Source organism: Sciurus carolinensis, chromosome 15 (assembly GCF_902686445.1).
Source record: "Sciurus carolinensis chromosome 15, mSciCar1.2, whole genome shotgun sequence".
Lineage (NCBI taxonomy): Eukaryota > Metazoa > Chordata > Mammalia > Rodentia > Sciuridae > Sciurus > Sciurus carolinensis.
The window spans coordinates 45,548,402-45,576,222 of record NC_062227.1 but is presented as its reverse complement, the minus strand read 5'-3'; the positions used below and the strand labels follow the sequence as shown (position 1 = coordinate 45,576,222).

The 27,821-nt window shown below is 43.2% G+C and overlaps 1 protein-coding gene across 1 annotated transcript in view; it reads right to left on the bottom strand.

Moving 5' to 3' along the window:
• Positions 1-27,821, bottom strand: part of Fhod3 (formin homology 2 domain containing 3) — a 472,090-nt gene that overhangs the window by 246,688 nt on the left and 197,581 nt on the right. Inside the window, 1 exon segment of the mRNA XM_047526634.1 lies at positions 24,367-24,472. Coding sequence (XP_047382590.1) covers positions 24,367-24,472 — 106 coding nt within the window.

Below are 27,821 nucleotides of genomic sequence, written 5' to 3'. Positions count from 1 at the left end.
GACTGCTGCTGCAATCAGACTCCAGCTCCTTCACGCTTCCAACTCAGCAACTCTCCAGGGAGCTTCCAGGCCTTCAGTCTTGGACTGGGGCAGCATCACTGGTTCCTCTTGTTCTGAGGCTCCAACTTCTTGAACTGAGCAACTACTGATTCCTCTGGCTCTCTAGCCTGCAGAAGGCCATTGTGGAACTATCTAGTTCCTGACTTTGTGAGCCAATCTCAAATTCCTTTTATAATCATCCTTATGTGTGTAAATATGTATAAATAAAAATATTTATATATACCATCCATTTAATCCTACATCAACAAATAAGGGGATACTTGTATGAACCCTAGTTTATACACTGCCTTTGAGGATTCTGAGATCCAATATTAAAACCAGGCTGTACATCCTTTCTAAATGGCTCAACTCCAACTTAAGTTCAAAGGACCTCCAATGTTTCAGTTTCTGCTGATGGAAGTGTTCTTAGACCCACCACTTTTGTACTGGAGTAAGTGCTTAGAGTGTACTTGACTATTTCCTGTGTCCTAGGGACCATGAGCACATGCCTCCGGGATTGTAGGGATTGCTTCACCTCAGACTTTCCTCCTGCGTCTCATGGCTTCTCTAGTTTCTTCTTGTGCACCATGCCCACCATATCAGAGTCACCAGGCTGCCCCTTGACACCTGTAGAGTTACACAGTTTTTGTTCACCTTGGCCACAGGGTGACTTCATACAACCTGCACTTGAGTGATCATATCTCATGTCCTTCAATCCTATTGACAGAGAAGTCTATGCCCACTGAAGCCCAGAGCCCAGTAGCTAGTAGGGCCCAGAGCAGCCCTCAAGGCCTAGCTGTCCTGCTGTCACCACTTAGATGCTTTCCAAACCTGAGAGACCTGTGCCAACCTCTCACTTGAGTTTTCAACTCAGGTATCCTGCTACCCACTGACATGTTCACATAAAATTCCCATGAGCAGCTCTATCTCCACAAACACACCCCTCAAAGTGCTCCTTCTTCTGTCCTCTCTGCCTAACTTAGTGACATCAGGGGTGCCTTATTACTTAGCTAAAAGTAGATTCATCACCTGATGCCTCCCCTTCTTTCAGGCATGTCCCCTGCACAGACGGTGCTCTGAGTTCCTATTCTGAATCTATAGCTTCCCTCATCCCACTGCTTGGGCTCAGGACCTATCCTTCACTCACCCATCTCCATGGCCCCAAGATCCCTCCCCAAACCAAACCGGCACAATGGCCCTCTCCAACCTGGGTCTTTGAATGCTCAGCATTCCACTTCACATAAGAGTTGAAGTTGCTCTAAGGGACATCCAACATGACTACATGGGGCCCCTCCTCCAACCACCTCTCCTGCTCTCATTGCCCCAGCAGAAGAGGGCACAGACTTTAGGCTGTCCCTCAGTTTCACAAATTCACTCCCCTTGTCCTCTGCATGTCATGGCCACATAGCTTTCCATCCCTAACCTACTCTACCCCAAGACTTGATTCAGTTATCATTTCCCCCCCTTTCCCTCCCTATCCCTTGCTGGACTGCTTGGGACCTACAAAAAACGTTTAGGGAGTCTGTTGTCCCAACATGACCACATGGTGAGGATGACTGAGTTGGTAGCTGATCTCCCCAGCTAGCCAGAATGATGGGGGCTTTACCTCATTTCTTTATCTCTATGCCCAGCATTCAACAATTCTCAAATATTCAGGAACAAATGAATTTAATGCCTACAGTGCTTTGCCTGGAAACTTCCACATCACGTAATTTCTTCAGGCCAGGGGTTTTTCAGCTGTACCGTTCCACCCAATCATAGAACCCTTCTTCACTTCCTGTTCCAGAGAATGAACTCCTCATTTAGGTCCCAAGTCTGCCTGAAACCAGTGCAGTCTCCCTGGCCCAGCAGTAGACAGATTAAGGAGACCAGGCAACAAGACAGTATCTTGAATTCTTTTTCTACAACAAATAATACAATTGAGCCCCATGCTTCGCCTAAAATATAACCTTGCTCTCTCTTTCTGCCTTATTTTCTCATTTTGGAAAATCCCCATCCCTCTGGCCCTGGGAGCATGTGGGCATGAAACCTAAGCACACAGGGTTCCTAGGTAGTTCCAGACAGCAATTGTCACATGGGAGAGAGAGTTGTATTCATGGGGGGGCTACGCACAGGCACACAGCAGTCAAGCTCCAGACCACATCCAAGCTCTGGAAGGCTTGCTTGGGTAAAGGGCAGGGCAGGGCAGGTCCAGATAGGCCCAAGAGCAGCAACTGCTCTAGAACTGCATCCTGGGTCCACTGGCTTGGGTCCAAATGCCACATACAGTCACCTAGGAGGCACAACACTGCAGAGGACAAACAGCTCAAGGACACAGGGGTACCTGGAAGTGCTGGACACTACCAGGTGAGCAGGATGTCATACTGCAGTCAGTGAAACCATCAGACATGGTAGGTACCACGTTAAGGGGGCTTTGAATGACTGACTGAAACTGCCTTTCACCTCATCTAAACTTTTGGTTTAGCAACAGAATCTCTCTCAAAAGATATCTTAGGTACAAGCCTGGAAAATCCACAGGTAAAAGTGGAAGTTCTGTTAAGGTACTCTGCTATTTCTGCTTCACAGGGATCCCAGATTTATGGAGTAACACACAGAAACCCCCTGGCTCCCTACACAAAGGTAGTCAAACAGTGAACATGACAGATGACACTTGCGAAGTTTTGGTTTGGGTCTCCCAAAAGTGGAGCAAGTGCCAGAATCTCTGAAGCACTCCCAGTAGGGTGGGAAACCAGAGACACCGTCAGCCAGGCTGGACACAGGGACCCAATGCTTCCCCTGGCTGTGATGCACTAAGAAGGACTCAGCTGGTCCCCATTCCCAGAACCCTGTGAAGCCTCTGCAGATGCCCCCTGTCCTTTCTACTGTTCCAGAGAAGGTGGGGCTGAATGAAAGTGGCTGGAGGAACAGACAGACAAGGGCACTAGAATTTCCCAACATGTCGACCAAAAGTAAATACTAAATCGTGACAATCCTAACTGTGTGTGTCCTGAAACCTAACAAGATGCTGCACAATTCTGTGTACTTAATCTTGAAATTACAGAGGCTTGCTGATGTTCCAAATTACAGTTATGGAGAAAATACATCAAGGGGCATGATTTAGGGCATGGGAGGAACTTGGGATTCCATGAAGCCACATGATAGGGAGATCTGTGCAGAGGCAGCTGAGCAGAAGATGGGCAGGTGGGCACACCTAAGTGGAGCATGAAGCAGGAGTTGAAAGAAAACCAAAGGACAAACTGCAGAATGGTGGTTATCAAAGAGGAAAGAGGAGCACTGCTCACACAGTATACCCACACAGACATAAGGCAGAGCAAAGGGACACTAGAATGGAGATGGAGGCTGTTTGCACACTTCACTGTTGGGTCTTCCTTTTGTTAACAATGTGGAAAGCACTCTGACTGAGGAACATTCACAGCTAAATGTCCAGCTGGGAAACTGGAGCAAATCTGAAGCCCTCTGGACCTCAGTTTCCCTATGTTTACAACAAGAAGGCCAAAGTAGGGGGCTTCTAATGCATCGTCTAGCTCTAATACATTTCATCTATCTGGTCAACCATTGGATTGGACACTGAAATAGCTCAGCCATGCCCACAGAGGCAAGACCTTTGAGGACCAGTGGAAATAAGCCAAGGAAAAGTCTCTTCCCAGCCCAAAGACTCCAGTATCTCAGTCACATGGTCACTGACTCACCACAAGGGCCATAGGGAGAACAAGACTCAAAGAAAGCCCCAACTACTAAGAAGCAACTCACCAGGAATGCAGACTCCTATATTCCAAAGTAGCAGTTCTGACTCAGGCTAAAATACACAGTATGTCAGGATAAGAATAAATATAAATATATCCCTTACCCAGCAATTCCACTCTTAGGGATGCCCTAGAGAAATTTTAAAGATGCAAAAGAAAGAACAAGAATGTGCATGCTGCCATTGTCTGTAATCACAAAAACTGGACACAACCTAAATGTGGACCAAGCAGAAAACTGATAAGCAATTGCAATACATTTATGTACCAATTCTATCCAGTAGTGAAAATGGACAAGTGAGGCCACATTATCAGCATTGATGAATCTCACATTGTGTTAGCTTTCCTTCACTGTAGCAAAATACCTGAGATAGCCAACTTAAAAAGAGGAAAGGCTTATTTTGGTCACACTTGTGGAGATTTCAATCTATTGTTGGTTGGCCTGTTGCCTTTGGGCCTGTAGCAAGGCAGCACATCATGGGTGGGGAACACATGGTATAGGAAGCTACTCATCTCATGGCCACCAGAAAGTGAAGACAGAGAAGGAAACCGGGGTCCCAACCTCCCCTTTCAAGGCATACCCCAAGTGACTTAACTTCCTATGCCATGGACTAGGGACCAAGTCTTTAATGTGGGCCTTTGGGGAACATTTAAGATCTACAAAATAGCATTATGGTCACTCAGTCTTTCAACAAGCCCTTCATAAATGCTGTGTCAATGTGTGCTCTTAGCAGAGGGACACTTGATGGAGTAAAAGAGATGAAGCCTTTGCCCCTGGAGGGGTGGAGAGGAAAGCAACCACCACCAGGTAACAGACTGTGCCAAGTCCAAAAAAGGTACGTGAAGCAAGGAAGGGCAGGGTGGGGAGAAGGTGCTACTTGTCTGAAAGGCCAAATGACAGACTGGTAATGCTTATTTTAAACCGAGTGGTAAGTGCATAAGGGTTCATTTTTATTATTCATTATACCATTTTTTAAGTCTAATGTGTTTTAAAATAATTTTCATCATAAACACGATGGATCAGGGACGTTATTCACAGGTTAGAGTACTAATGTCATCCACATTTATGATTCTAAGTCATGTATCCACACCCCTACATGCCTGACCCCCACCCTGGGAGGTTGATCTTGCTCAAGCAAAAGTTCTCAACTGAGTGATGCTCCTAGATCCTACCAACCCTCATAAAACCTGCTGCTACAGTGCTTAGTGAGGAACCTTGTTGGAGATGTGTCTTCCAATGTCGGAATTCTATTCCATATCACATGGTCTTTTCAAGGTTGAAGCCACCTTGTCTTTTTAAATTTTTTTTATTTGTTCTATTTAGTTGTACTTGACAGTAGAATGCATTTATACATTTTGATAGATCATAGAGTGTAACCTCATTTTTCTGATTATACACATTTCAGAATCACGTTGGTCATGCAGTCATACACGTACATGAGGTAATAATGTCTGTTTCACTGTACTATCATTCCTTCCCCCATACCCCTTCCTCTCCTTTCACTCCTCTCTACCTAATATAAAGTACCTCTATTCTTCCCTATCCCGATCCCTATTGTGAATTAGCTTCTGCATATCAGAGAAAGCATTCGGCCTTTGGTTTTTTGGGGTTTGTCCTTTGTACAGTTCTAAAAGATATAAATGAAAAAATTCCCCCAAATCCTACATCTCTTTAGTTTTTCATATTGAAAAGGACAAAATACACTTGCTCAACAAGAGAGATAGAAAGTGGCTGAAGTAGACTGCTTCCAAAACTTGCTAATGAATCTTGATAACAAAAATACTAGCAGACAGCTAAATAAAGAGCACCAGAAAATTTTACATGTCAAATTTTATCAACCTGGTAAGAAATTGGTACTTAAACCCATCTGTCTTTGTTGCCACATTTCTAGAACCACAGCAGCTTCCATCACAGTCGAACACTGTGCTGCTTAGCTAAATCTAGAGAAGCACCATCCAAAACTGGTATGAGTATCACCAACAGCTATATCTATTTATAACACTCCAAATGAGAAAGCTGCCATCTGCCCTTCAGACATCCTTTTTTTTTTTTTTTTTTTTTTTAAACACAGCAAAAGATGGTACGGTTTGCCTGGGGTCAGAATCCCCTCCTGAGAGCATGAGCTGCTAGCTGTGATGCATAGTGTTCTATCCAGGTAATACCAATCCAACATCAGGGGACTTAGTGTCAAGGAGCAGGATGAACAGTGATTCAGCACAGCACGCTAGCACAGAAGGTGTGGGAATGGGTAAGGCAATGCACATCAGCACAACTTTCTAAAAGGGCAGAAGCTGTGCAATGAAGTCAATTTTTTCAGCACTCGAAACCTTCAAGGTATAATCTGACAAAGCAGCCATGTCCTCTTTTTAATACTCTAAAAAGTCTGATAAAGAAAGGTGGTAGCATTTTAGAAGTGGATTTAGTAATGACTTTGTATAAAACCTGAGCAAATGAGATCACCCAGTACCTACAGGACCACAGGGATGAATATCCAAGGCTATCTGAAGCTAACAGAGAAAGCCAGGAACAGACACCAGACCCTGGCTCAGATCCACTCAGGTTAGGGCATTTGTACCCTGGAAGGCAAGCAAGAAGCATATTCCGCAATTCCCCTTTGAATCTCTCAGCACTGTGTCCTTTGCACAGGTAGAAAGTAAGCAAAAGAAAGGTAGATTCAATTCCTGAAAAACACCATGTTCTGTGATCAGAAAAGCAGAGCACCTGCTCCCAGCAAACCATTTCAAGAATGAGCTATTTCAGATTCCCATCATGCAGTATGGCAGCCTGAACACCAAGAACATCTCTGTCCACAGACATGTGGACGTGCCTTGGCTAAAATCATGTTTATAGCATGTGAGTTGTTCTTTCTAGATTGTGATTCCAAGACCCCTCTGTCTTATCATTGTGCCAAGGGTTTGGTTTCCCTGGCATCCTCCCTTGAAAAATGACTGGTTGAGCACTTAACCAAAGCATCTACCACTGAAACACCAGTCACTATATGAATGACAGAGGACAAATAACAAGAGAGGGTGTGGTCCTCAAGGGAGACCATCTGTCAGGGAGGCGGACAGGAACAAATGGTTATGAATACCCTGTGAAGTGGGAAGGTCGCATGCTAGGAGTATTCTGAGGAAGAACTCTCCAGAAAAGATGACACATGAATAGTGACACAAAAGGTGGAGAGATGGCCTACAGTAAGATAAGGTGGCAGAAGGGTCAGCAGGAGCCAAGAGATGGAGTGCACTAAAGATTCTGACACCGCCACACAGCTTGGGCTTGTGTAGACCCAAACCCAGAGCAGAGGCTGTCCTGCCGTGGTGGTGGTTCAAATATCTTCTCCCTTTCACTACACTGCCAAGCTAGTAAGCATGCTCTACGTCCCGTTGTCAAATGGTGTTCACAATGGTAACTTTCGAGAGCCACCACGGCACTCAGCATCTCAGAAGCTGACCCAAACAGTGGGATTGGGAAGCTCCTCTCTGCCCACCACCCTTGTCATCAGTCACATGGGGAAGAAACAGCACAAAACCATTTTTCCCTACAGTGACCTGCAACCAGGTCTGGTTTCCTGGTACAAAGACAAAAGCAAAGAAAAGAACCAGTTGTTTTATTAAGAGACCCCTTAGGTTAAGTGAAAGATTGCACTGCTACTGTCCCTCATGATCTGGCAGCTCAGAGGACACTCAGAGGGCACAAGGAACCTCCTACCTTAATTCTTTTAAAAGAACTTATGTTTCTCAGTGCATAATAAGTCAGAAAGCCTAATTTAGACAGATGACTCAGACGAAATGCCTCTCTTCTGTGGCTTAATGTGTAGAGCAGCAAATATCTTGCTCACAAGTCGACACCTACTCTGGGCATAGCTCCATGGAGAAAGGTCAGAGGAGCCATAGGCTGGACGATGGTTCCAGGATCTCCCACCAGGTACTGGAAAGAGCAGTTGGTTGGCCATTTTTCATGGAGCCACAGCATCCAGACACAGACTTCATAGAGTATCTGCTTGCCCAACAGGTGGGGAACTGACAGGGCTTCTTCCTAGGTCTACAAGGCTAATATTTTAACTCTAAGTTACAAAAGCATCATCCATTCTTGGTTTCAAGCATCTTTCACATTAGGACTTTTGAGAAGAGACTTGGTAATCCACAGAGAATTCAGAAACAAAACCATGAAGTTCCATACTTCCTTTATTTTCAAGCCTGATAGTTACTGGAAACCTTTTACTTTTGCCTGCATGAGAACAAATATTGGACCCAAGTACATTTTATGTTTTATGAAATTCCCATGAAACATGATACGTTAAGCTGACTCTATAAAAAACGGAAAGTTGAATTATGAAAAGCAAACATCTTGAACGACTAAGCAAAGAATAACTGAATAACCGTTTCCTGTGTCTTTGAAATGGATAATATAGGATTGAACTAAAGATTTATCAACTACCTTTGGAAACAATGCTGATGCAAGCAAAGTTGAGACAAGGGTAAAGAGATGACTTCAAGATTCTCATCCAAAACCTAACTCAATACAGTGTTTCCATGTATATCCATCCTTACCATATGGCTCCTGTCCTAAGCTACTCGCCAAGTTCCTTGTGGTGAGGGGCTTTGGCCAGAGCCCACTGCAGTCTTTTGCACAGGGTGTGTGCCAATGAGCAAATGAGTGAGTGGGGCAATGCAGAGAAAGATGAGGTAATCCCACTCACAGAAGAGCAAGCACTGCCCCAGCGCCTGTGTCTGTCTTCAGTGGCAGGATCACCCAAGAGAGTTCTTCCTGAAACCGCCCCCTCTTCACACAGCAGCCATGTTCCTGCATGACATTGACAGATTAGTATATTTTGAATTTTCTTCTTAATCACCTTCCCCTTTAGTTGCTCATCTGTGTTTGTCAGAGAGTCCTTTATTTGAATGGGCATGGACATTAGCAACCATTATGAGCCAGCATCCTTTGCAGGAGGGTCTGTCCAGGTGGTAAGAGATGATCATGCAAGAAGAGGCACAGTAATGAGAGGAAATCAGCTTCAATGGCTGTCGTGAAGTTGTCCAAACGCCAAGGAAGAAAATAAAAGTTGCTGCCCTATGAAACCTCCACCTACCCCAACCCCAAACAAGGCCCTCCATCTCTTCTGAGGTGGCACAGCATTTTGTACCAATTTTAGCAGGTCCAGATGGTTTTGTATTGTGATTTTTTTTGTGTTAACTATATTCATTTTCTAACTTTGTATAACAAATTGCCACAAACTTAGCAGCTTAAAACAACATGCATTTATCATCTCACAGTTTCCATGGGGCAGGAGGCCAGGCACAGCCTAACCAGGCATTCTGCTCAGGGTCTCACAAGGTTGCAGCAGAGGTGTCAGCTGGGGCTGCGGTCCCCTCTGAGGCTTGGGGTCCTCTTCCAAGCTCATGTGGTTATTGGCAGAATCCATTTCCTTGCAGCTGTACAACTCATGGTGGCTTGCTTCTTTAAGATTAGCAGAAGACAGTCTCTGATTTCTGGCCCTTCTTTTAAGGGTTCATCTTTTAGGCCCATTCTATATAAGATAAGCTTGACTCAAAAAAATAAAAAATCAAGATTTGGAACCTTAATTACATCTACAAATTACCTGTGTTATGTAATGTAACCTGATCATGATTCCATGATACTCACAGGTCTGGCTCGCACTCTTGGAGAGACTTATGCAGTGTGTACACCAATGGGAGGAACCTTCTGGACCATCGTAGAACTCTAATGACAGTTTCAAGCCACTTTCTCCATTACATTCTAGGTCACTCTCCTTAGCACCTTATTCTAGCTTTCGTCACACGACTTGCCATTAGTTTGTATTGGTCTCTGCAATCCCTTAGTGGAACCCAAAGTGGCTGACTCACAAAGGGCAATCAAATAACACTCATGGATGAATGAATTCAGTCTTTGAGACTCCAAACATAGAAAAATGGGGGAGGGTATGAATTGACAAAAAAGCAACAAAACCTAGAATTTAGGAGAGGATGATGTTTGTACAAACTTCCAAACAGGAGTTGGGGAAAGAAAGAGGATGTAGGAAGACAAGTGGGGCCAGTAAGATGCACACAGAGCAAAAAACTTTTTGGACCTTGATGGGAATGTAGGTGGATACAAGGGAATAAAGGAAGGAAGAAAAGTGAGGGTGGTCCTACCTGTGACAATCCTCAAGTGTGCCAACTGGGGCTGGGGATATAGCTCAGTTGGTAGAGTGCTTGACTTGCAAGTATAAGGCTCTGGTTCGAGCCCCAGCACCACAAAAAAAAAAAAAAAAAAAAGTAACAACTGACTTTTTAGTCCCCAAATTTGACCAATGATCCAACCTCCTGGTACTTCTGGCAAGCCCTCTTGGATTCCAGTTCTCAGGCTCTGAAGAAGCTGTAAACCCACTCCTGATTCCTGTGCATCTGGCCTCACCATGCATATGAATTTCTGCATAGAAACTACGCTCACCCGACCAACCCTTCAAAATTCTGTAGGTCAGCGTGAACCAAGGCAAGTTGTATTTTTTTTTTCCTTTTTAAACAATGACTTGGCTAGACTCTATGCTAAATTAAGCCAATGGATTTTTTTCAAGTAACAATGGGACCATATATGTTTGGTTACAGACTAGGGATCCTATAGCAAGTAAGCATGAAGAAGAGAGAGGGGCAAACTGCTCTACTTTCATCACTTCTGCTTTTCGTATTTTACTTGGAACCACAGACTCTCAGACATGGAAAGGATCTGAGAAGTCATTCAGTAGCCCCTGACCCCAAACCTAGCAGCCCTAACAGGTCATCTGAGCTCCGCTGCAGCATTTCCAATGCAAAGTAGTGTGCACTGTGATTGGAAAAAACTCTAATGCCCACACACCTGTTTGAAATCAACTCAACAAAACATTTGGAAAATGCCTCGTATTCTCTAAAATGACCAAATGCCATATACAGTCTTCCTGCCTCACTCCCACCTCACAAACTGTTGACAGACATCACTAATCAGCTGTGGCGCTCATTCCTGCTGATGCTGGATGTGGCTTCAGAATCCTCAACAGGCTGCTCCAGAAAGGCACCGCCAATCAGTTTATGTTGGCAAGAGAAATAAACTAATTTTCCAACTCTGTTCTTGGAGCTTGCCTTCAGTCAAAATCCACTTTCCTATAACTTCTATTCATTGCTCCTAATCCACCTATTTGAAACCAACAATTTTGTCACTTCCTCCAAAACAACCCTGTACTTAGCTAACTACATCTCAACTCATCCTCCACTTGAACTTTGCAGGCTCAAACCCAGTCCCATGAATGGTGTTCCTGGGAAAGAAAAGAGTAAAGTGACAATTCCAGGATAATCAGGGGGCCCAGCAGCAGCAGAAATGACTCTAACTGGGAGACCACAGAGTACTCCTTTCCCTATGTGAACTGTCTCCAGAAGTGGATCAAGGTCAACCTAGCATATGAGTAGCTTTGGGAGAGTTCAGTATTAAGGAGTTGGAGACAGGTAAAGCACAGGATAACAAGGATGCTAAAAACCAAAGCAAATTAAAACCCTATATATCACCTTGATCATCTTATGTCTTCTGAGCACCCATGCATAGTTCTTGGTAGAAAGTTTATACTTAACCATAATCATTCACTGAACAAAACCAAGATAGCTTCACACATGGCTCCAGGAACTCCCCCCAGCACCCCCTGCTCAGTGTTTTCACCCACTATCTGTTGAATATCTATGAGGCACTGAGGAGCAGGCTGGTGCTGGGGCTGTGTTTGTACAACACTGTTTTTGTCACCAAGTAACTCCTGCTCCATCTGTCTCTGAGGCAGGTAAATAACGCCTCCCCACATAAAACAGATTATACAGTACAATTCATATTTGCATGGATTTTATCTTTAAATTAAGAAATAGACCATCCTGTTCTACTGAACTAGCAAACTTATCAAAAAGAAAATTCAATCATTTGGCTTTTTTGGCTATGAAACAAACATAAATCAACTTTGCTGTAGTATTTTAGAAACAAGATCTGGTAGGTTAAAGCTTCATATGAACACATTCTGGTGTCTCAGATTATTAGTACAAATCAGCGGCTTCCTCAGATACCTTGCTGTTCACTTGTTACCCCAATCAGCCAGTTTCCACCACATCCTAAAATGTTCCTGGCCTCAAGAACATTACAACACATAGATGGAAATTGACAAAACAACCATGTATGTACAAGAAGTTAACTGAGGATTCATGACCTTTGGGATATGCTCAAATATCTATCACTGTGATGATGATATAGCTCATCTCGTTGGGCGCCTGCCTAGCACGTGCAAGGGCCGGGGTTCAAATCTCCGGTGCAATGGGATGGGGAGAATAAAAAAAAAAAAAAAAGAAAGAAAAAAAAAATTCTGATGACGTCAAAAAAATATTTATCACCAGTGAGGTAAGTAGAAAGACCAGGGTAAGCCCAGGAGGCCCAATACACTGGGTTACGGAAGGTCTTCTGGAGAATATAATATCTGAGCCTACTTTAGAGGATAAACAGATGCAAAGAAAATGTGTTATAGTTTGGATCTAGAACGTGCCCTAAAAACTCATGTGTTGGGGCTAGGGTTGTGATGCAGTGGAAGAGCACTTGCTTAGCATGTGTGAGGCACTGGGTTTGATCCTCAGCACACATATAAATAAAATAAAGGTCCATCAACAACTAGACAGTATGTTTAAAAAAAAATTTTTTTAAAGGCTCATGTGTTGAAGGCTTGGTCCCCAATGCAGCAATGTCCAGAAATGGGGCTTTAGGGAAGTGATTGGATCTTGAGGGCTCTGATCCCACCAGTGGATTAATCCATTGGGAGCTGAATAGACTACTAGGTGGTGGTGGAAACCACAGGCAGGTGGGACACAGTTAGAGGAAGGAAGTCACTGGGCACATGCTCTTGGGGACTATAGCTCATCTCTGATCACTTCCTCTGCTTCCTGGCTGCCATGAGCTGAGAAGCTTTCCTCTGCTACACCTTTCAGTCATAATGTTCTGTCTTACCTTGGTTCCAAAGCAATGAAGCCACCTAACTACAAACTGAAATCTCCAAAGCAGTGAACAGTGTAGAGGGATTCCACATCATATAAAACCAGAAGAATGAGAAATTATACTCCATTATATATGATGTATCAAAGCACATTCTGCCATGTATAACTAATTAAAACAAATTTAAATTTTTTTAATTTGCAGAATTTTTATTGTTTTTAATATAATCTGACATTTACATTTGCCTGCTGAAAATAGACCATACAATCACTAAGTTGTAACAATTGCTTTTTGGCTTATTTTAGCCCGATTTTTCATTACAATAGACATAATCTGAGTTTGCTTTGTTTTCTAAAACCTAATGCTCTATGTACAAACAGAGAAAGAACATGTATCCCATTTGTTCACAATAAAATAAAAAAAAAATAAAAAAAAAAAAAACAATATGATAGCTTGACCTGGCTAAAAAAAAAAAAAAAAAAAACCTAATTCTGTCAGGGAAATGTGTGAATATATAAAAACAGCGGTGTTATATTGTGACCTTAGGAAAATGAACATTTGTTTTTTTTTTTATTTGTTCTAATTAGTTGTACATCACAGAATGCATTTGTACGTTTTGATACATCATACATCAATAGAGTGTAATCTCTCAATTTTCTGATTATACACATTGCGGGATCAAATCCGTCATGCAGTCATACGTTTTACAGGAGGGAATAATGTCTGTTTCACTCTACTATCATACCCCCGTACTCCTTTCCCTCCCTTCACTCCCCTCTACCTAACTCTATTCTTCCCTATCTGCCCCTCCACTTACTGTGAATTAACGTCCACATATCAGAGAAAATGTTCAGCCTTTGGTTTGGGGGGTTTGGCTTAATTTACATAGCATGAGATTCTTCAACTCCATCCATTTACCAGCAAACGCCAGAATTTCATTCTTCTTTAAAGCTGAGTAATATTCCATCCTATATATGTATAAATATATATAAAGAAAATGTGGTGCATATATCTATTCATCTGTTGAAGGGCATCTGGGCTGGTTCCATAGTTTAGCTACTGTGAATTGAGGTGCTATAAACATTGATGTGACTGTGTCACTGTAGTATATTGATTTTAAGTCCTTTGGGTATAAACTGAGGAGTGGGATAACTGGGTCAAATGGTGGTTCCATTCCAAGCGTTCTTAGGAATCTCCATACTGCTTTCTGTAATGGTTGAACCCATTTGCATTCCCACCAGCAATGTATGAGTGTACCTTTAAGTTATGTCTGGCATTTTGGTAACAATAATAAAAAAAACTTACTAATACAACATGTGAACCAGGTCAAGAGGGGTGAACAAGAACCTCACAGGCTGCAGGAAGGAACAGAACTCTCCCTGGGACAGCAGGTAGAATCTACAGTAGCTCAAATAGATACACCAGGTCAGGACACAGGTGGCTCTACCAACATGCAAGGGCCAGGGCTTCACCCTGAGGATGAGAAGAGTCACTGAATGATTTGAACTTAGGACTGAGGAGAACAGATCAGCAATGCAGAAGGTCAATGCATCCAACAGGGCACAAAATAGACCAAAGGCAGGCAGAACTGAAAGCAGACCGATGAGTTAGGGGCTGGAAGAAGCAGGTTAGAAAGGAACAAATGGCATTCTGAACTCAAAAACCCCTCCTGGGAATGACAAGGGATGAAAGGGCTTGGAAGGGCAGGAAGGGTGGAGAACTCTGGGTTTGGTGGTTTATGGTTACAGAAGGTGAGTGGTCAAAGGGGTGTAGGAGGCCCCAGACGGCTGACTTCAATGTGATGGATGACTGTGATCTTTCCTGAGGTGGTGAACTGAGTTGTCAGGGAGCTGACCGAGTTGTGACAATATTGGTTTCAGGTTTGGACATGGTGAACTGGGGATGAAGAAACCCAGGACACAGATGACTCAACAGATTAGAGTCATCAGAGAATAATCTAGACGGTGGGACATGAGTGGCAGGAGAAGACAATATCAGGAAGAGTGGTGCCCTGTCAGGAGGCTGACCCAGTTCACCCAGGAGCCTTCCAGACACCAAAATGCAGGAATCTATGAACACACCAACTGCTCTCCCCAGCAAATCTCAGTCAAGAAAATAGTTTAAATTTTGCTGGTTTTGTAAGTCGAAGCCCTACAAAAGAAGACCACATGTAAGATGAAGTTACAGCCAAGGAAGCAATGATTATGCTTCAAGGTACACCTAAGCCAGCAGTTCCTTGGGAAAAACCTTCTGATCAAGCAAAGGACAGAGTGCAGAGACATCTTTGGTATGAGTAAAGTGGAAAAATTCTTGTGAACATGCAGCAGAGAGATCTGGTTCTGGAAAATCCACACTGTGTATTAGAATGGCCAAATAATTCTGCTTTTCTTCCTTCCTTCTCATCTCAGATAAAATGAAGAAGATAGAGCCTTCTGTAAGAGAATACAATTCTGGAGATATCTCTGGCCAAGACAGGAATGACTATTTCAGCTGAAGCACCGAGAGACCTGATTGCACGGGAATGCAAAGGATTTGCATGCTTGGCCCTTAACACTAGCCCGACTTTCCAGAGAGATGTGATTCTATATGGAATGCACAGTGAACTTTAAGAAGCATCTAATGAAACCAGGAAAGACTCAAGATAAGATTAAATCATAATAATGCTAAGTTAAACCTCACCTTGCTATTTCTGTACTTAAAATCAAGGAGAGTATCTGCAAGCTCACATGGTTCAGCCTAATGATGCTCCAGGTTGGAGGTAAGATTTGCCAGGTACAGCCAGCTGTGCATTTCTTTATGAAGACTGTTCCAGTGGAGTATTTCTGTCACCACTTAAGGCTTGCTGCATTTAACAATATTCGTAGTCATTTTTTGCTTCAAAGAATTAACACTTGAAACAAAAGCCTTCCTAAGCATAAACTAAGATTACTCCAACATGGGCATCTGCTAATTATAGGAGTACTTTGGAAGGGAAACATGAAACCATCCTTAACACTGGTGGTGCCTACCTCGAATCAGAAGCTGGCAGCAAATACCACTTGCTGTTAAATATGGTGCAGCTCAGGGTCACATTTGACATGTGCCTGTCCTCTGGTATATGCTTTTCCTGCCTCAAGACAGAGGGAAATGAAAGGCATCTGGTCCTGTCAAAGATCAGACCTGACTGCCCTTCCCTTCTCCCTCTGGCAGGAACCCTCCCAACTATCTACACCACATTCCCGCACACAGTCCTGTGGGCTGGCAGAAGGTTAGGGCACAGACCATAGGCAGTGATAACTCAGACAACTCAGCATTTCCAGAAAAAATGGCAACACAACAAGGTGGCTTCAAAACACCCTCCCCCAAATTGACCCAAATGACCAGAGAAGCACAGTGGAGTAGAGATCTCAGGAGACCTGAGATTAGGGGTACAATGACTGCATACCACTGACTCCAACAGGCCATCCAGATGCACCAGAGACTGCAGCTGGCCCAGAGGGTACCATGAGAATCTTATTTAGTACCTTTCCCAGGGGATGCAATGCTACAGAAAGTGATGCAGCAAAATTAGGGAAGTGCCTGGTATCCCTTGATCTGGGCAGGAGAGCTGTGAACCATCCCAGTTTAAGTCCATGTTTTGGCCCTTGGATAGGCTGGAATAATAAGGACACAAGCATAGGTCTGACATATGCTGGCCGTCTGACTCAGTTTCCCAGGAGGGTGCAGGCCTATTGCAGGGCACAGGGGGGGAAATTGGGACTCCAGGTAGGACTCTCAGAGAACTCTGGGGAAGCATTTCTGTCACCATATACCCTCAGCAGCAGTACCAGAAGGGACTGCTGTGCAGGCTGTGGCTTCTGCAACCTGATCAAACTCCTTGGCATGTGACTGGTTCTACTGGAGGGCATGTCCCCAGGAACAGGCCATTGAAGGCAGACACTCCAGGGCATAGAGAAAAGCAGACATCAAAAATGGAGGCTCCAACTACTCCAGGAGGGGAAAACAAATGAAAGGTGGAGACCACATCCTTAGACTGTGAATGGTCCAGTTACTCCAGCCTCCCAGGCCCTGTCCTGCAGCTGTGAGGCACCAACCAACAGCAAAGTCTTTGCTAGATATACTACGAGTGTAAGCATGAAAAAGGGAGAGTTTTAAACCTGGGAACAGAGAGCATGCACCACTGGCTCTGGGAGAGAGTACTTCTCACGTGAGCCTTTCTTTCTTTGCTGCGTGGTTGCTACCACCAAGGACTCCCAGCCCCGTATCACACAGCGCTCCCTGAATGGGTCAAAACAAGCACGAGGAGGGCAAGGAGGATGCTTTGGAGGACAGGATGCTCCAAGCTAAATATAGAAAACAAGTAAACAGGAGAAGGACCCAAAAGAGTCCTCCGGCTTCATCATGGGGCAAGTGTCAGGCCCAATTCAAAAGTGAAAAATAGGGGGAAAAAAAATAAAACTGTGGAGGGAGGGGAGGCATGAAATCCTGCACCAAAAGAAAGAGACATAGTATCAAAAAGTTAGATGGGGACCCATGCTTGAGAAGGATGTGCCCCAGGAATCAGAAGTACATGGAGACAGCAGTTTAGGACCCTGGGTCAAGAAGTCAATTCTTCCCATGTTAACTGACAAATTTAACACAATGACAACCAAAATTACAAACTACTTTTTTTAAAATGACTAAAACTTGTTGGTAAAAGTATGTCATAATCACCAGGAAGGACACAGACGACAAAGAACGATACCCCAGGTCTCAAGTAAATGAGAAGAAACAGGGGACACTGGTGGGAAGATAAATTCACCCAGCCTTTCTGAAGGGCAATTATTCAGCCCCAAATGAGATGTGATCCTACAATACGTACAATCAGAAAAATAAGAAATTATACTCCATTTATGTATGACTTATCAAAATGCATAAATGCATTCTACTGTCATGTATAACTAATTAGGACAAATTTTAAAAGTTAAAAAAAAATGAAGATGGAAATATATGCAGCTCCATCCCTAGGACTTTTACCTGAATAACCCCCAGAGAACGTTATGCCATGATGGAGTATTAGTCAGCACAGGATGCAGTAACAAATACCACAGACTGGGAGGCTTAAGCAACAAATTCATGTTCTCACAGTTCCAGAGCTGGGAAACCAAAATGAAACTGTCAGCAGGGTTGGTTTCCTCTACCTTGGCTGGTAGAGAACTGTCTTCTCCCTATGTCTTCACATTATCTTCCCTCTGCCCAGGTCTGTATCCTCATTTTCCTTTTATAAAAACCTTATCCATATTAAATTAGTGCCCACGCTAATTTAAATTTATCTACCTTCTTAAAGATCCCATCTCCAAATACAGTTTCTTAGATGCTGAGAATTAGAAGTTCAGCATGTGAACAGGGGGGTGAGACACACAATTTAGTCCAAAGCATATGGTCACTGCCACCAGCATCACTGATCAGTATTCATAGTAACTGTCTCTGACGGAACCATGAGCAATTTCTCTGCTTTTCTTTATGCTGTTTGCTTTTCAGGAAATTTGAGTGTCGACAACTTATACAGTAAGAAAGCACTATAAAAGCTACTGTTGTTTTAATAGAACTCTACATCATTCCATTTTCACAGCTTCTTTAGAGGGCTGTGCCTGTCTTAGCCCACCTTTACATCACAGGCCTTGTCACTGTGATCTTCTCCTCTCTGGAACCCAACTTTCACCCCCTGTTGGACAAGTGGACACTGAGGACGTTCTGAGGTAGATTTCGAGGCACAGGATTTAGGATTGCAATGGAAGTCTCCCTGCTACCAACACAGCAAGCTTCCATCCAGAACCTTCTCCACACACTGTAGCGCCACTTAGCGATTCTGCTTCCTCCCAGAAGTTTCATGCTGCACTATTCAGACAAGATATCACTGTCCCTGAGGTGATCATTATTCATCCCTAGATAACCACAAAAGAACCTGGTAGAGAGGAGGCAGGATAAAGTATGGAGTTTTGCAAACATTGAAAAATGTTGAAAAGCAGAGGTTTTTAAAAAAAAAAAAAAAAAGCACTATGTTATACTTAAGGATCAAGATTGTAAAAAGTAGCAGCAGCAGCACAGCTATCCCACTATTATAAAGCTGGGCTTGTTATTTGACAGGATTGTAATTCTCCCTTCACAGGTTGGGAGGGTATTAGTCAAAAGTCTCCAATTCAAAGGCCTATTTAGTGCAAAGAGGCAACAAAATACATGGAACAAACCCAATGTAACACATTAGGGAGCAGTGGGGAGTGTGGTAACCAGAGTCCACATGCACCATGCACAGGGAGCAGCCTCTTCTAACTCCAACTATCTGTGGTCATATAGCAATAAACACTCTATGTTGGCTTGAGTTTTTAGTTCAAGAGAAGCTTGAAACCCATGTTTTTATGTCAAATCTAACTCATGTCTACAGTCATTTTTAAACATTTTAAACATACTATATAGATCAAAAAATACCTGCAGGCCCAGTTTGACCTTATAGGCAGCCAATCTGCCAGCTGACACAATCCGATACTCGGAATAGTCCCCATCACACTGACTCAGCAGAGAAAGACACATCAAGCAAGGAAGGACTCTATCCTTGACTCTGGCCTCCATCCACCTGGAGCTGGAATGCCACGGGGACACTTGTCCACTTGTGTCATCCATACCACAGCAGAGGCATGCAGCTGTAGTGATTAAGCCCTGAACTCCTGACCAAGATCAGAAAACCCTCCCCTAGAGGCAGGAGGGTTTCCTACAAGACATAGGGTGGGATACAGCACTAATGTAAGTGGGGGATGAGGTTAGTCACACTGGGTCATTTGCCAGAAAACAGTAGCTGAGGACCTAACCTGGGTAAGGAAGTAAACAGCTAATCCCCCTCTGGGCTTGTCCCCTCACTGCGGGGGTCATTTGGTGCCCTTTCTGTAGTCTCAACACCCGCTTCCCACTTTGCTCTGAAATGCCTGAATACAAATTTTCCATTTATTTGTCTGGGCTAGAGGAAGTTGACCTAATTACTACTGGATCATTCTGTGTCCACCTTTTATCTAACATTGTCAAACAGCATTTATACTATGATATTTCCTTTTCTGATGATATAGATACCAATGAACACTATCTGACCAGGCATCCTGATCCTCATCAGAGGAGGCCCTAACAGGCATGGCATTTAGAGGTTTTCCTACTGTGGAACAGTTTCTTAAAAAAAAAAACAAAAAACTGAACTCTAGATTTTTAAAATGTTAAATCTTTCAATTCTTATAAGTTGATGTCCCTGAAAACTTTTTTCAATACATGAGGGCAAAAAAAAAATCTGAATTTTTCCTCAAGGAGGAAAAGTTTCAGCTAAGTTTAAAGATCTTATCCAGTTTTAGAAATGACTGATAAGGACTGAGGTATTTTCTAGTTAATTGGTATTTTGCTTTGAGTGAAAGGACCCTATCAAATGTCTCCAGGCACAACTGCCCATCAGAGGCAGCTTCCCTAAGGTACAGCTAGAAAGGGCAGCTGGGCTTATTGCTTTGAATTATCTTTCTCTTTTCTCTTCCAAAGTATATCATGGATATGTAATTTCTGAACATATAAGACACATGTGATACAACATATAAAAGGCAAGCACCGAGGACAGGGTTGGAAGTTGGCTTCATAGTTTTCGCCCTAGGGGCTGATGTGGCACATGGTTCATAGCAAAGGCTCAGTAATGTTTGTGGAAAGTTTAAGTTCCCAGGAATAGACCACTCTAGGTCCTCCTTCCATAAGGATAACTGAGTACAAAATTCCACAGTAGATTTATTTTAAATACTGGCTATCCTGAAAAACTTTAGATCACTAGCTATACCGATCCAAGAATAATAAGTCAGATAAATATTATTCCTCCATGTTGTGCAGCTAAGGCCTCTTCCTGGCAGCCTGCTCACATTTATGGATAGCACTTGGTGACCCTATAGCGCAAACCTATCTTTACCTCTCGCCGATACACTTTCAACTGAAGCAGCAGATTCCTGGGCTTTTATGAGAATAAAGAGCTAACAGAGCTAAGCACAAAAAGAAAACTGAAAACTTCTACAAGCAGATGGGGCGAGTGCCGCTCCCCACATGCCATTTCCTTCAAGTCTGTAGGAGCCACATGTGGTCACACAGAGCAGGTCTCCTGGGGTAACTCCACTGAGGACATGCTCCTCCAAAGCACTTGTTTTTAAAAGGCTGTCTTGACCCAGTTTTGAGGACCTGGCTGGAGGTCAGTCAGTTCCCCTTCCTTAGCAGTCCATGAAATCCACACTCCCAACCACTGCCATGTCAGAATGTCACAGCCCAGGTCACCATACACCAGCCCTGATCACTCCAGGGCCACCCCTCTACCCTGACCCCTGTAATTATTCAAACTAGCCAATCCTACTAAGCCTGCTTGCCCTGCCTCATCTGTTCCTTCCTTAGGAAACCACAATGAAGGTGCTGGCCCAGTTACCACCACCCGCAACCCATCTCAAGACCCACCTTCTGCACCTTCCCCGAGTGGCCTGGAATGTTCTCACCAGAGAGCTGTGAGTAACGAAATCGTAAAACACTTTTGCGAGTCAGTCTCTTGATCTGCATCTGGCTTCCCCATTCCTCACTCAAGGTAATATGGGTACAGCATGGCTCAGCAGATAGAAACAATTCAAGGGTTGTTTTCAATTACACATGCCTGGTGGCTGTCAGCAACTGATCACAACCTCAAAAAAAGACTTCATGAGAAGTTCTTCAGAGTCACCAAGAGGTGGCTCAGCATGTGGACAAGGAAAAATGATAATTTCCCTGTAAAAAAGAAAAATGTCACACCCCAAGAAATCTATCATTTCCATGCCCTAGAATGTACTTTTCCTGGCACACGCTTCAACCAGACGCATCAAAATGTGATACCTTGGTTACCTGAGTTCTGTGTGACTCAGAGGACATGGAGCAAGCTTTCAAAGGCACCCTCTTCTGGGAAAGCAGGACGTCTTTGCGGTGACCAGATGGCATGAGCACTTACACACTTTCCAGGTAACACTTGATGAGCTTTCTGGTCTCCAATAGATGGCTACTACTGGAAGGTGAGGCTCTGGTGGTGACAATGGAAAGGCAGGACCCCCTCACATCTTAGGAAGTGCAATCCACAGCGAGGATCTTCCCTCGCTTACATTTTCTACCTGGACAGAGAAGTGGCAGATGGTTCTCACAGGGTCATGAGTGGCAATTCTCTCGCTTCAACATTCAGTAAATTGCATTTGGCACCTATGCGCATCAGAACACTGAGATGAACGTGCTGAGGTAGAGTCGAGCTATAGCTCCCTGTGCCAACAGCATCTTCTGTGTCTGGGAAGTACAGTCCACACATTCCACTACCTGGGACCTCTGCAGCCACTGAGCTTAACCCACTCCCTTATGAAATTCTTTCAGCATCATGAAGGCCAGCTGTGGGAGGATCTTCTTGCTGCTCACTAGGAAGGGGCTTAACTTCCTGTTGGCAGGGATGGATAACAGTCAGGTCAAATTCAGCCTTCCTCTCTCTGACTCTTCTGTTGAATCTAAGAAGCCCAAACTGTTTGCCCACCTCCCTTGCAACTCCAAGTGGTCACGTGATCCATTTCTTTTCTATGTGACATTGGGGATAGGGTTCTGACAAAAGGAACCAACCACAGTGACAGCACCAAGTCCCTCAGCCAGACTTGGACATAGATGAATACATATGCTTATACAGATGACCACTCTCTAGTCATGTACACTTATACTTTGGATGAGGAACCAAGGAATAAAGAAACATGTGGGTAGTTACCCTGTTACTTCTATAGAGAGGTCTCCATGTTGGATATTACATTTTTTGGGTGAAGTTATAATGATGCACACTTTAACAAAGAAATATACTATCAGTTTGAACCTGCTATTCAGAATGAGACAATTTTAGGTGTATTTCCTCTCACATGGCTTAATTTATGAATGTCCATATTATAAGTAACAAAAATAAACCAGGGGAAGTCCACCTTCTTATTTCCATAGCTTCCCCTATTCTAGGTGTTGGACCAGCACAAATAGAAACAGGAGAATCAGAATCCAGGCCTGCCCTGGCTCTTTCCACACAGAAAGACAGCTGCCTTCAGATACAACACAGCAGGACAGTTTGTGGTTAGCTGGTCTACCCATACTACCACAGTTTCTATATAAGTGCTTAGATTATATGAAGGATAGGGATCATAAAACTCATCAGCAAGGCACTTCTCATGACAACTTGTAACTAAGGACCTATACACCCAGAGAAAGGCAGAAGGTGGCACAAGGAGCCGACTCCCCAGCCTCACAGACTCTACATGAACACAATTCCTAGTGAAGAATTAGAGTCTGAGGATATGTTCTCTCCCCCACACAGCATTTCTCAAAGCACAGGAAAATAATCAACACCAACTTGAAAATTCACGTTAAGTGAGCCCTCGGTTTTCCCTGTTGCCTTCTGGGACAGTGGTTTTCCAGGAGGGAGTGAAGGAAGGACTCTGTTAGGCTGTGCTGGATAATGATGGTGAACCCAAGGAGATATTCTCAGGTGCAACACACCAGTGAAATGACAGTCACTTTGCCTGCCTGACTCTAACCACGGACAGCTGATGTTATATCGCATCTCGTGTTTTTTCCCTTCACCCAAGGAAAATGTTTTTGGCATTTTTATATGAACACCAACGTGCAGTTTGTGAGGTCACAGGCATGAGCTGATGGGGAGCAGAACCCACAATGGTCATGAAGTGCCCTAAGGCCTGGGCATAGCTCTGCTTGGCTGCACCCCAGGGGAAGTGACTGTTAGGCAAAATACTCGGCTACTTAAAAGTCTCATTTTTTTTCCAACTATAAAATGGAGATAATATTGAGTTATAGGAGATTTCTCCTTCTGTAGGTTCAAACTATTTGCAGCAGCAAGTTCACAGGATACAACCTAATCATTCCTGTTCTATCTACCCAGTCTTTGGTTTTCTTAAAGAATCAAACAAAATTATCTAATGAAGGTGCTAAAAAAATCACTACCATATTAAAAAAAAAAAAAAAAAAAAAAAAAAAAAAAAAAAAAAGCTCTGCACAATAGGAATCTGGGCTTTGAAAAACATGCAGGGACTTCCCTATACATGGGATTCTGGAGGCAGCATTTTGATCCCTCTTTACAATGCAAGTTCCTAGGTCCACCCCAGACCTCTTGAGTCAGGAGGAGGAGGATGTCATGAGGGGTATGTGCTCTCACAAGAGCCCCAGGTAACAACTCAAATTGGAGAAAAGATTTTCCTCCAAGAAATAAAATCAGCCTCTCTGGTTTTGGGGTGGCATTCTGCTAAAATGCAGACTCTACCCAAGCCCTCTCAGGGTATCCCTCTCAACAAATAAGAGATCATAAAGAACTAGTGAATCATTTGTAGGTTCTTCATAACCTAGAGAAGAGTCTACGGGAAAGTAAGTAAAACAAACTCCATCACTGGTTAATTACTAGGAGCTCCTAAAAGCCAATGAAGACGTCATCTTGTGCTGTAAGTAATCTTCACCACCTTGCTCCTGAGTCAGAGTCTCTCAGAATGTAAGTTCCTGGGGAAGAACCCTGGCCTCTGCGCAGTAGGGGCTGCTCCTGCATGCCTGCTGGGGACTTACCCCTCAGGATGTAGTTCTGATAGTTCTGATCGGCCTCAGCTCCCACCTTGATCAAACACGTCAGACCTTCAGCCACGACAAATTCATGCACCAAATCCTTGTCATCCTGGCAGGAAAGAAAAATTTTTTAAACTTCAAATGTGGTCCCCATCCATCTTACATCCAGGCTGCACTGATCAAACTATGTACAAGCCTTTGAAGCCAGAATGACCCCTAAGGATTGTTCTGCTCTATTCAAATGAAGCATCTTAACTCTTGCCAAGGAATTTTACAACCAGCCTTCACATTGTCATTTGCCAAAGACCAGTTATTGCCTTCTGGGCAATCTAATAAAGATAAAGCAAATGAATTCCTTGCCTGTACAAAATAGTTATAGCACTGTTTTTCATTTTCAAAAATTACCCAGATTCATGCTCTCCACAGGTCACAGAGACTGGCCACATGAAGGTTTGCTGGATTTTTACTACAGGAAACATTCTATTGCAGCATAGACCATCAAAGTAAAGGACTCAAAGCCACTCCTGTGTTACAACAGACAGTCACAGGACAGCAGTTGCAATGAGGGGCTTGCAAATGCTCTCTGGAAACCTAAGGAAGTCATTTCTTCAACCTTCTGCGTTATGCTGCTAGGAAGTCAAGGAAGGAAGCTGAGCTCAGGACCAGCCATGCCACACCTCAAAGAGCCACTGTACTCTGGTTCAGACAAAGGCAGAACATGGAAAGAGCGTAGGTAATCTAATTCAGTGGTTCTCAAAGAAGACTCCCCAGACCTACAGACCCACAGAGATGGCAGCAAAAGCCTCTGTAGGAACTTATTTGAAATGCAAATGAGCTGTCCCCACCCAGACCTAGCCGGTTGTGTTTAATGATCCCTTCAGGTGACTTGAAGGCTCTCTGATGGTTTTCACCTTTCACATTGGGATCATCTAGGGAGTTTTAAAAGGATTAGGAAGCAGGACCTTATACAGATGGATTTGATCAGAATTTCTAGGGTGGGACCCAGGCTCTGCTATTATATTCCCCAGGAAATCCTATAGGGCACCCCATTCAAGAACCACTGATCTAATACTACGTTCTCTTTACAGATAAAGACTCTAAGACTCGACAGTGGCAAAAAAAAAAAAAAAGGCTTGGCCAAGACCATTTAACCACATTTGGCCAGCCCCCAAACCCTGACAGTTCTCTGTAGTACCAAGTTCGGTGAAACCCTATGAGACGAATTTTTCCACCACTGCTTTCTCCACTGAAACTGGGAGTTTTCCTCAGTTGAACAGCATGCCTTGTCTCAAATGCATCTTGGATAAGGCTGGAACATCCATGTTCGATTATAACAACAGGGCAAAATTAAAAAACCTCAGTGATGTAAAGAGTAGAACACTTAATGGAATAATGAAAAGGTTGTTCTAGGAATAGTCAGCAACCACAGTTCATCTCTAAAAGAGAAAAAATAATTGAGATGAACAGCCATCATTCTCTTGTCCCTACATGAAATCAGCCCCTTCCTTTGATTTTTATGCCTTTTTCAATTATATGGATGGGGGTCTTGAGCTGAGTATGGGCAGATGCAGCATAAGGACCCTGGGAACCAAGAAAGCACTCCAGGGTCAGAGCTGGCTCTGGCGGGGAGGGCGAGTAAGCGATGCTTGCGTCCTAACAGTAATGAAACACAGCTGTGTTAACTCAGACTTTGAGATAATCATGGCTGTGGAAGAAAGAGAAAATGGGACAATATCGTGAGTTTTTGGAAAATTACTTTACACTCATATGTAGAAGGGAAATAAAAAATAATTCTCTCTCCATCCATATCCTTTTCCACCAGCATATGTGAAAAGTGGACATTTAGATGAGCTCATGTCTAGTCAGAAGGTTTTTTTCCAAGCATGTTACAAATGTTTATTACTTTAACTAAAACTAGATTCACACATGACTTCATGGTGAAAAAGTGAGAACAAGCTCTCAAGAAACGGCTCAAGCTAATCACTAATCGTAATATAGCAGAGGACGGACTGTCTGGCAAAGGTCCTTGGAAAAAGCACTGGACAGGCGAGACAGTGTTTATAAAAGTAATTCAGAACTTTAAAATGTATGTGCATATGTAGATAAGGCACTTAGGAGAGACCAGTGGATGGATAATTCATGTGCAGAAAATCTTCCAAATTGGCAATGTACAAGGTCCTAAACACATATCCTAATATACAGGCATAAATTTGACTTTTTTAAACACTGGTGTAAGACTAAATGAAATATATGTTAGCCTAACTGATAAGTGATTAACAGCTGTACTTTAGAATTTTCTAGAACAACTGTGCATTAACCTGTGATCATATGAGGAATACTCAATTCAAATGACCAATGTTTGGTTTTATTGTTGTTGAAGCCCTGAAAGTCTAGTTTAAAAAAAAAAAAAATCTCCACACCTAGCAAATAGGAGAGATGTGGAGATGTGGACATAAGGGTAGAGAAGGTGGTGATCTCAGTCCCAGACAGCTTGCTGCCTGCATAATCCAGTTAATCCCCAGTGCCCTGCTGCTTTGTGGCTGAGAGCTGTTTGTGTACACCTGTGTGGTCTTCAAGCCGACTCTAAATTCCTGGTAACAAGCTCCTTCTTCCTGGCCTTCACAGTGCCAAACAGGCTACATAAAAACACTTTTAATGAATAGAGATAATAGCCCTCAGAATCCAAGCAACACATACTCTGCAGTAAGACTGGTTGAAGGAAAGTGTAACAAGCCTAAACATGTTTTTCTTTTCACTATTCAATTTAGATAACTTTCAACATATACCACTGCAGGTGCCGATCAATTTATGCTAAGTCTGTTTCTTCTCATCCTCTCCCCTGCCGTATCAGTCTGAAGCAAGTTCTAGATATCATTTAATCCAGTCTTCCAATATGTATCTCCAAACTATAGGAACTCTTAAAATATGTACTCACATTAACAAAATACTTCAAAAGATAATTATCAAATATCTAGTCACTAATCAAATTTCCAGTTTTATAAATACTGTTTTTGACAGTTTGTATTAGGATCCAAATAAGATCCACACATGATAACTAGTTGATATAACTTTGAAACAGTTTTGACATTCATGGGTATTCTTTTTTTTTTTTCCTTGACAATTGTTGGAGACACCAGGTCATTTGTCCTTTAGGGTTGCCCTGTCTAGATTCTATTGATTCCAGCACTGTGGTATAGTTTAATACATGCCTCTCTCCTGAATCATTTGTAAGTTGGTCACCACACATAGAGGCATGACCAGATCCAGGGTTGGATCTTGACTTGACCACAGTAGACTTTGTATTTCTCCCAGCAGGTACATAATATCTGGTTGTATCTCATTTCTATCATGAGAGCAATCTTGAAGCTCAATACATAGATGCATTGATTCATCAGGGGCTTAAAAAGTTTACATTTCTAATTCCATACTCCTTTTTAGCTTGAATAGTTCTACAAACT